Below are 10,512 nucleotides of genomic sequence, written 5' to 3'. Positions count from 1 at the left end.
GGTAAAACTCTCATCCAGCATAATGTCAAGTAAAAATAAATTGACAGGATTAACTCTGATAACCGATCAGTCAATTAAGCAATCCATCATCTAACAAAGAGCACAAACGTCATGGAAGAATTTAAGAAATCCTGTGTTGATTTTCATTCAAGTTTTCATGTTTGTTATAACTTTTTCCGAAGACTCGTGCTGCTGCCTGATGCACTTTGGTCGCATTAACTAAAATAGGCAGTGGCATCTTTATAGAATTTAATTTGCTAGTTTACTCTTTAACGTGATATACATTTTTAACATTTTTTGCCTAAAAAAAAGATAGTGTACACTATACAATCACTGCAATCCCAAATCAAAATACAAGATTTTCATCACAATTCATCATAAGCAAATACAGAATCAATAAAACAGTAAAATGAATCGAGCACAATGTTACTATCACTTCCTCCATTCTTAATTGATTTTGCAATGTACACAGAAAGTGAAGTGTTCAACAAACTAAGAAAAGAAAGGAATTAGAAGTAGAACAGTTCTTTCAGTTCAATTATGAAACCAAGTAGTTATTAAACGACTTCACAAATAGTACCCATGAGTTTCTTTTTACTTTTGAACCCAAACAACATGGTCCTCACAAATAGTATCCATGAGTTTCTTTTTACTTTGGAACCCAAACAACATGGTCCTCAGGAAGAAAGTGACAAACTGGAAGAGTTCCAGGCTCAACTTTCAGAACCTGGAAGGCCAAGTGCTTTGGGTTCCATCCCAATGTGTTAGTATGGCACACCGCTATTGCTTTAACTCTGCTCCCATCAGCACCCTCCAAAGGCACATAATAAGCTTCAATGGTCTCTGTTTTATGACAATAAAATACCGCGTAAGGGTAATTCTGTAAATGACACACAGCCCCCTCCTTTTCTCCCAGTTTCTTCACTCCTTTGGTAACCGTATACTTTTGCAAAACGCTTTCTTTGCTCACTTCGGTAGAAACCGCCGCAACATTTTTCCCAATCTTGGAAGTGCAGAAATCAACCATAGACTCCAAAGAATTCACGCATTGCTTTTCCTCTCCAGAGATCGCAGGCTTTTCGCAACCGATTATTGTATTTATCATGCTTTCGGCATCGTCCGAATCTGGTTTGATGGATAGTTTCTTGAATATTTCCTTCGCCTTGGTTGACGCGAAGGGAATGGAATCTGCGAGTCGGCGAGGAATGAAGGATGGTAGATTGGAAGGTTTGGTGAAGTGCAGGTTGATCTGTGATCCATGATGCAAGGTCTCTTCTAAGAAGAAAAGCGCGACGTTGGGATCGTGATGTAACTGTGTCTCTGTAGCTGCATATACATAGTCAAATGGAGAGTACCCTACGCCAACGTGTACTGGCTTTCCTCTTTTCCCAGCTCCCACGGAGACTCCTCCGTTTCCTCCGCCAACGTTGACGTCGGTGCCATCTCCTTCGTAATCCACTGAGGTGAATTTCTCATTCGTCAAACCTTTCAAATTTGGTCAATGTCAGCTCAAGTATTTTTTTTAAGCTTAATTGCAGATTTTTTTTTCGTGTCAAATTAATACTTAACAATCATTAGATAATAATTTAATTTTTAATTATTAACTTATAGTTTTTCAAGTCTTATATGTGGTTAGATATTTTTGCTAAGATATTTATTTGCAGAAATTTTAATACTCAGATATTTATACCTATGTTACATCACTAAAATAGTAACCTGATATTTTTAACAAAAGGCAACTTGAACTCAATGATTAACAATTTGAATTATTTTCTCCACTTGTTGAATTTAATCATGATTTTAACTTATCTAATGGGACAAATTGTTGTATAATACGAGTTTGCCTACTAGAGGTAGTAGCATTTCATGTTTTCATCTCAAAATCTCAACCTATGCAACAAATGTACTACAAGGACATTTTAAGATATAAACTTCTAGGAAAAGAAAATGAAGTAATATAGTAAAGTAGTGTTTTTTTTTTTAATTATCTGTCATTCCCAATTAATTGATGACGATTTTGTTGATAAAGATTTAAAATTAGCAATTAAAAGTGATGATATTCAGCATAAGAAAAATGAACAAGGCACCATCCGAATTCTGAAGTACAATATGACCTGAAGGGTGTAGCAGATTGGTGATTGCCTTTGGCATTGGAGTTTCTGGGAGCAAGGACTTCCAATAAATTTGAGGAGGCAATTCAGCATTATTAGTTGCCACTAGTGATGCCTGCATTTCGAAATAGAACTTCATTCTCAATTTTCCATAATAATAGCAAAGGCAATTTCAGATTAAAATAGACTTTGAATAATGGGTTAGTGGTTTATAATACCTTAAAGGTTCAAAGTAAAACAAAATTTCACAAAGTCATATTAATATTAAATTAATTTATTAATTATATATTGATAGGTACTAATAATAATTATATGCCTAAGCTTACCATGAAAAATGTAATAATGGGAAAGAGATGAAACCCCATGATATTGGAGAGCTAATTTATCAAGTATTGATCAAAGTTGAGAAGATCGAAGGTGTGGAGAACAATGTGTGTTGCAGCATTTGTATATATAGTGAAATGGATTCTCAATTGGGTTGCTTGAAACGTAACAAATGACCACTAATTTTATCAACTAACTCATACACGTAACTTCTATTCATTCAACTGCCCCTGTCTCAGCCAATTTTGTTGCAAACTTGCAATGCTATAATATGAGACACAATTATTGCTTCTATTTCAAAGCTGAAATACATGTCTAGTTTGGTAGAGTATATGGCTAAAACAAACTAGAAATGTTTATTTATAATCATGTTTTTTTTTTTAAATAATTATTGAAATGATTTAAGTTCGCCACGGCTAGCCAGGCAAGTAGAAAAAAGGGACTAAAATAAAATAAAAAGATTGTCTAATGATAAATATATTGGGCATTTATTGACAATTATTCGTTAAAACCTCTCAAAGAAAATTTATTCAAGTTCATCTTTTAGTAAGATTGGAGAACACAAATTAGTTCTTTTAGGATCTACTTGTCCTATTTTTCTTCTTATTTTAATAGGAGGCAACCCTGGAACAGCATATTGGAATGAACTCGGGGAAGGCATTGGACATTGAAGGTTTTTGGGTGCTTGTGGAATGAAACTAAGATTTTGTTGCTACAGCGTTAATGAATCTTTTGTACGATATTGCTGTTATATATTGAGGTTATTCATGGTATTTGAATCCATGACAATATGATAAGAAAGTAGTGTAACATATTTCGCGAAATATTCCAGCCAAATTTCCTTCATATACTTTTAATCTTTATTTTGTATTATTCTAACTGTATTTTATACGAGTAATTGATGTAATAATTAATTTTTAATATATATATATATATATATATATATATATATATTATAATTATTCCTAATAACGTGTATAATGGTAAATTGTTCAAATTTTGCACATTTGTGTAAATACCACATTTTTTATTCAAAAAATAAAAGAATCCTGAGTTTTCTCAATATCATAAAATAAAAAAATTGGATGGTCTTATGTTTATAAAAAAAGGAAAAAGAGAGAGAAGGGAAAAAAAAGTTTTCAAAAAACAGTAGTGCTGCTAAAGAAATCCGTAATCTATATATTGGGCCTTACTTACAACTTACAAGTCAAACTAAACTCGCTTGTTAGACCATAACTATAAAGAATAACAAAAAAAATTAGTTATAGAAATTCTTTTAAAAGACTAATTCGAATGGGCCTTTGGCCCCTTTGTTCACCAAAAAAAAGACTAATTCGAATCACCACCTTCTCTTGATCAAGAATTACAAAGTGAACAGTGGTTGTCAAGATAGGCTTTTTAGATTTAAGGCTAAGTGAGTTCTTCACCCGAACTTTACAGATTGTGTTAAGGCAAATTGAAGAAAAGAAGTTTTCCTGCTAAACTCTCTTAACACCCTTAAGGTGAATCTTCTAAAGTGGAATAAATACACATTTGGCAACATCGTTAAAACAAAGCATAGAATTCTAAATAAAATTGTCGGCATTCAAAGAAACTACTCTTATGGTAACAACCTTTCTTAAAAAAGCTGGAACATAACCTCAACAAGGAACTGAATGATATTGTTGACAAAGAAGAGACTTTCTAGATGCAAAAATCAAGATAGAAGTGGATAGCTAAGGGAGATAGAAATATCACAGATACTATCACACCAAGACTATTATTCGAAGAGAAAAAAACAAAATCCAAAAACTAATAAATGAAGATGGAGAAAAAAGAAAGAGAAATGTTAATAAAAAAAGTAAAAGTCAAATCACCTTAATCAAAAGCATGCTAAGTTAAGTCAGATGATAAAGGTAATTTATTTCTATTTGCATATAAGTTAATTTCTTCACTTCTTCAACTCTCTGCAATACCAATTTGGGATAAATGAAGAAAATGGTGTTTGATTATCCCTGTATAAACCAAAGTTCGTAAGAGGTTTTGGATTCAAGAAACTTACCATTATGAATGATGCTTTTCTTTTGAAAATTATCTAGCAAGCTATAAAAAATTCTAATGCCTTATGGGTTAGGATTCTATTGCATAAGTAGTACAATGGAGAGATGCTAAACAACTACTATCAACCTAAATCAAGTGACTTCCCACTTTGAAAAGAGTTGCTAAATTTCTGGCTAAATTTTGAGTATGGATCAGTGTAAATAATGGGAAATGACTTAACAACAAAGCTCCGGGAGCAACAATGAATAGTAGGAGAACCCCCTTGTTTGGTGCGACACTAAACCCAGCAGATATAAATCAAAACAGTTTAGTCTGGGAATAAACCAGAGAGAATAGAGAATGTAATATTGAAAATTTAATAAGAAATCTGTCTCCCATCAAAGTGGATAAAATTTAAGCATTCCGGCACCTCAAGCAAACAGAGAGGATGACAAGAGGATGTGAAAATACTCTTAGGATGGAGATTACTCAGTAAACTATCTATAGAGCTCTAGCCAACTGGCCGAATGAGAAAAAAAATAGTGTGGACGAAACTATGGAATTGGTGGGGACCACAAAGAGCCAAAATTTTTCTATGGATAGCAATGCACGAGAAGATAATGACTAACAAAAGAAAATAAAAATTTTTTATAGCTTCAGATATATGCCAACTATGCAATGGAGGTATAGAAAATACTATTCATGTCTTGAGGAATTGTCCTAAAGCATATATTGTATGGTGTAAATTGCTAAGACCCAAAAAAATTTCTAATTTTTTCCATTTAAATTGGGAGAATTGGATTCAAACTAACCTGAAGAGGAACTTAGGAAATGATCGAGAGCTGAGCTGGAAGGACACCTTTATGATGTGCTACTGGAGACTATGGTCTTAGAGAAATAGAGAAATAAATGAGCCAAATTACAAACGTCCACCTCACCCACACCAAAAAATCAAAAAACAAGTCAAGAAAATCTAATAGAAGAAACTTACCGTGTAGGAAAAATGCGTCGAAGAAAAAAGAGGCAGATTCGGTGGAACCCACCACTGCCAAGTTGGGCGAAGCGCAATTTGGATGGCACAGCGAGAGGAAACCCAGGCGGGTTTGGATGTGGTGGCATCCTAAAGAATGATGAAGGAAAATGGATAGCTAGCTTTTCACACAAAATAAGAAGGAAAACTATGTTTGAGGCAGAATTGTGGAGTATTCTGAAAGGTTTGAGTACAACGTGGACTTTGGGTATAAAATAGATTATGATGGAAGTGGATTCTGCTGTTGTTTTTAGCTTATTGATAGGGAAGAAGAATTTGGCCATTCATTCCAATCTTATTGTTAGAAACATCAGTGATGTGATATATAAAAATTGAGAAATAATTTTTGTACAGATATACAGAGAAGGCAATAGATATGTCAATTGCTTGGCTAAAAAGAGTCTAGACTTAGAAATTAATTTTGTTTTTTGGGACTCATCTTTCTCTGATGTATCCAGGATCCTCAATGAGAAAGAAAGAGGAACTATCTTACCCCAACAAATTTGTATATAGGTCCTTTATTCTGGGTTTTTAGCCCCATTCTAATACAAAAAATAAAAAAACAAAAAAAGTCAACACTAACACGTAAGATAATATTCATGCCGTCCAAAAATCAAAAGGAAAAAAGTAAACATCCAACTCGATCCCTGTTCATTTTAAATTAGGACAAAGCGATCTCTCAGCAAAAAAGTAACCCACGTCGGACTCTGTCCGTGCATAAAATAACTCATCGCGCCCCTCTTTTGTATCCCCCGTCCATAGTTGACGGAAAAGTCTGATGTGGCACTTACCGGCGCTGATCTGGCAGTTAGTCCAGAGTTAAGTGCCAATGTAGATGAGGGAGAATGGACAAGGGTCGATTTGTCCCCCTGTCACATTCAAAAACGACGTGGTTTGTAAGTTAAGAAGAAGAAAATGTCATTCTCACCCTCATAACCCCCCAAGTCCTAACTCATATTTACAGAATAACCAAAGCCCCTGCAACCTTTTTCGTGCAAAAGGACAGAGAGTGGTGGAAGTAGCAAGTGTTGGTGCTGACAAGGATGCTGACAAGGCTGCCAGGAAGGACTCAGAAGACTCTTCTGACTCTGCACTTGACGGAGTCGCTGACGTCGTGCAGTAGAGGCAACTTTTGTTCCTAAATTGCATGTTGGTGTTGCAGTGTTCAGTAGGTTAAAATGGGTTGCCTAGTTGTGGGTTTTTAAAAATGTTGTGGACGTGAATAGATTTTGAAATTTTTTAATTAATTTGTTAAATAATTAATGTTGCTTGTCATTAGTTTAGACCATTGGCATAGTGAGATAAAATGTTATGAATTGGATTTTGATTAGTAATAATAATTTTCAGATGGATGAGTTTGAAGTAGTTCTTGTTTTTCATCATGGACAAAATTTTAAGAGAAATGCACAGGAAAAATTAGAATATGTTGATGAAAAAGTCAAGAAGTGGCCACCTTTAGACATTGATTTGGTGAACTTCTTTTATTTTGAAACGTTACTGAAGGAGTTGAGTTACATAGGGTACAAGACTATGGTTTGGTTTGATATCATGGAACCTGACTTAGAATTTGGCTTACATGTAATGAGGGGTGATACTGAGATAAATGACATGAGGAATAACAAGATTAAAAACAAGAGGACAAACGAAATTTATATCTACTTTGATAATCCGGTTAGTGTGCCAGAAGTTGTGGATGAGGAGATGCAAGCTGAGGAGGTTATCATGAGTGACTCATCTTCCTCAAGTGATGGGTATGAAGCAACTGAGGACGAGCCATATAAGCCACCTCCTCCGGAATATGAAGATACTCATAGCAGTGACTATAGCGAATAACAGAAAAGGAAGGAGAGATTGAAAAAAAAAGAAGAAAAATGATGTCACCAAGGAAGAGAGCTAATCAGAATCCAGCTAGGGAGGTGAAGTGTGATCCAGCTAGTGAGGTGAAGGATGGACTAGATAGTGAGATGAAGTCTGGCCCTAATAGGGGATTAAGCAAGGGTGGCCTAAATAGTAGGGATAAGCCTGGACCAAGTAAAGGTGGTCCATGCTATTCTCCAAAGACAGCCAAGAAACGGACTTCCAAGAAGTATTCAGGTAGGAGAAGGACACATATTCTGAGGGATGAAAAAACTGGGACAGAAGGTGCAGTAGTTGATGCGCCTAAAGCAGGGAGTGGTGTGGAGGCTAGGCATGGACTGGCTGAAAATACAACGGCATCAAATTCTGATATTGTTGGAGAAGAGTTAGACCCAGATTATGACAAGCCTTATGAATATGAGAGTGAAGTATTTAACAGCACAATGTCTGATGATAATGAAAACAAGATTACATTTGATGCTTTCAATGAGGAGACAGAACATGAAAAAGTTGAATTTAAGGTGGGGTAAACATTTATCATAATGGAAAGTTCTAAGAATGCACTAAAGGACTACTTTGTGTATGAAAGGAAGGATGTGATGTATCTAAAGAATGAAAAGAAGAGGGCGAGGGCTGCATGTACAGGAGAGAACTGTCCTTGGTTGATTCTGACCTTTTGGAACAGTAGTGCTACGGGGTGTTATCAGGTGAAGACATTGGTTAATGAGCATAACCGTGCTAGACATTTTGGCAGTAATCTAGCTAAGAGAGAATGGGTGACATCAAAGTTGGTAAAGAGGTTACTGACTCAGCCTGAGTTAAAGCCTAAACAGGCTAGGGAGTATATGATTGAGGAGTATAATGTACATCTTAGTGAGAAAATGATAAGCAGGGGACTGAAGGTTGCCGGAGAGATAGTTATAGGCAACGAACAAGCTCAGTATAAAAAGCTCCACGACTATCTAATGGAACTACACAGGAGTAATCCAGGGAGCCAGAGTCGCTGCCACTCTTTGACAAGTTGTATATAAGTTTGTATGCATGTAAAAGGGGTTTTAAAGATGGGTGCAAGCCTCTAATCGGGTTGGATGGGTGCTTCCTCAAAGGTCACTATGGTGGACAACTATTATCTGCAGTGGGGCAAGATGCCAACAACCACTTTTTTGTCATTGTGTATGCTATGATTCTGAACGAATGTAAAGACACCTGGGGCTGATTTTCGTCAATGTTGAAGCAGGATCTAAGGGATTGCACTGAGTTGGGACTGAATTTTATCTCCGATCAACAAAAGGTTAACTCTAAACCCTGCTAAGTTAACTTGTTTGATGTAATTTACTGTAACTTGTTTTTGGATGCATATAAATTTAATCAGCTACTTGTATTGAATACTTATGCATTATGTACTCTGTTTTGTGTTATAGACTTGTACTACTGTGCTATAAATTTGATCATAACTATATATAATTCTGCATTCTGCTTTGGTTGGTTAATATGTTCCATTGAGATAAAACTTTTTTTATTTATCAGTTTATTAGTGGATGAATTAATTCTTATGTTAGCTAAGAGTCCATTTCATTCATCGTCAATTGATGATTAAATATGTTGTACTGCAGCTCCCTGATTAGATCTTGTATTTAACAAATTTGATTTTTCTAGTAAAAATTAGATGATTATTTTGGAATATATATAAACATATAGATAGATATCTCTCTCTACAAAATTATTGCCAATAGTTAATTTATTATAAGATGCAACCAATTGCTAATTAAAATTTTCTAATAATATCATGTCCTTGGACTGATACAGGGGTTGACATTGGCCTTGAAGAAGATATTTCTGAGAGCTCATCGTAGGAATTGTGTACTACATATCTGGAAGAACTTCATCAAGCACTTCAAAGATGAAAAGACGAAGCAATTGGTTTGCGAATGTGCAAGGTGCACCACACACACTGAATTAGGTGTTGCGATGGAGAAGTTAAAGCGAGTAAGTACACCAGCATGGGAGTATATACAAAAATTTGAGCCGGCTGTATGGTGTAAGGTATACTTTAGTCATGGGTCGAAAGTGGACAACATAACTAATAATATGTGTGAAGTATGGAATGCAAAGATTGTGGAGCATAGGAAAAAGCCTATTCTAACAATGTGTGAAGGGCTGCGGTGCTACATAATGAGAAAGATGGCAATGCACAAGAAGTTGGAGGCTCACATTGGATCGCTTGCACCAGTACAACATCAGAAGTTGGATCAATTTATCAAGCCTAAGAGTCATAAATGGAGAACTATATGGGCTGGTGATTCGGAAAGAGTCCTCTTTGAGGTTCGTTTTCAAAACCATAAAGTGGGTGTTAATCTTCACAAGAGGACATGCACATGCAATGTTTGGCAGTTGACTGGTAACTCTGGTTATATAGTTATTGGATAAATATTTAGTTGTTATAATTTTTGGTTTATCACTGTCTGTCCATTATCCTTTTTCTGATTCTGCATCACTTCGTTATTATCCATAGGAATGTCTGGTAGACATGCAGTTGCAGCACTAGCTAAAATGGATAGTAAGGGTGAGGATTTTGTCCATAAGTGGCTAACTATGGAAGCCATCAGAACAACTTATTCACATTGTATTAAACCAGCCAATAATGAAGAGAACTGGATACCTACCAATGCATCAAGGCCACTGCCTCCCAGTATCAAGAGAGCTGCTCATAGACCTAAGATAAAGAGAAGAGCCAATCCAGTTGAGAGAGAGAGATGAGCACCAACAAGGCAAAGAAGACATTCGTTGTTACTTGCTCTAAGTGTGGCCAAAAAGGCCACTACTACAAGACATGTCCGAATGCAGCACAAGATCCCAGCTGGAAGCCTATGACTAAAAAGGAGAGACGAGCACAAAAGAAGACAACAACTCACAATTCATCAATTGATCCAGCAACAAGCACTGATCCAGCAACAAACACTGATCCAGCAACAAGCACTTTTCAGGTACAATGTGTTAGTTTTGAGAATTGAGTTATCTTAAACAATAACTTCTTTACTCTATGTTTGAAAATTGAGGTACAATGACTGTGTTATGTACTGATTAGATTTAGATGAGGTCTGAGCTGTGACTTTTTATTCATGTTAATGATTAGATTCAAGAATGTCATGAAAAGGCCTCTGACCTCAATGC

At 35.7% G+C, this 10,512-nt stretch overlaps 2 protein-coding genes across 2 annotated transcripts; one reads left to right on the top strand and one right to left on the bottom strand.

Moving 5' to 3' along the window:
* Positions 1-410: 410 nt before the first annotated feature.
* LOC112755593 (BURP domain protein RD22) lies at positions 411-2,767 on the bottom strand. The gene is made up of 3 exons (XM_025803781.3): positions 2,438-2,767; positions 2,115-2,226; positions 411-1,485 (listed from the first exon to the last, which is right to left on the bottom strand). Exons 1-3 carry the CDS (start codon positions 2,474-2,476, stop codon positions 650-652), a joined length of 987 nt encoding a protein of 328 aa, XP_025659566.1. The 5' UTR covers positions 2,477-2,767; the 3' UTR covers positions 411-649.
* A 5,799-nt stretch (positions 2,768-8,566) lies between these two features.
* On the top strand, positions 8,567-10,098 carry LOC140173759 (uncharacterized). The gene is made up of 3 exons (XM_072198333.1): positions 8,567-8,632; positions 9,148-9,739; positions 9,854-10,098. The coding sequence occupies exons 1-3, from the start codon at positions 8,567-8,569 to the stop codon at positions 10,096-10,098; spliced, it is 903 nt and encodes a 300-aa protein (XP_072054434.1).
* Positions 10,099-10,512: the final 414 nt, after the last annotated feature.

This window comes from Arachis hypogaea, chromosome 6 (genome assembly GCF_003086295.3).
Source record: "Arachis hypogaea cultivar Tifrunner chromosome 6, arahy.Tifrunner.gnm2.J5K5, whole genome shotgun sequence".
Lineage (NCBI taxonomy): Eukaryota > Viridiplantae > Streptophyta > Magnoliopsida > Fabales > Fabaceae > Arachis > Arachis hypogaea.
This window is presented reverse-complemented; position numbering and strand designations above follow the sequence as displayed.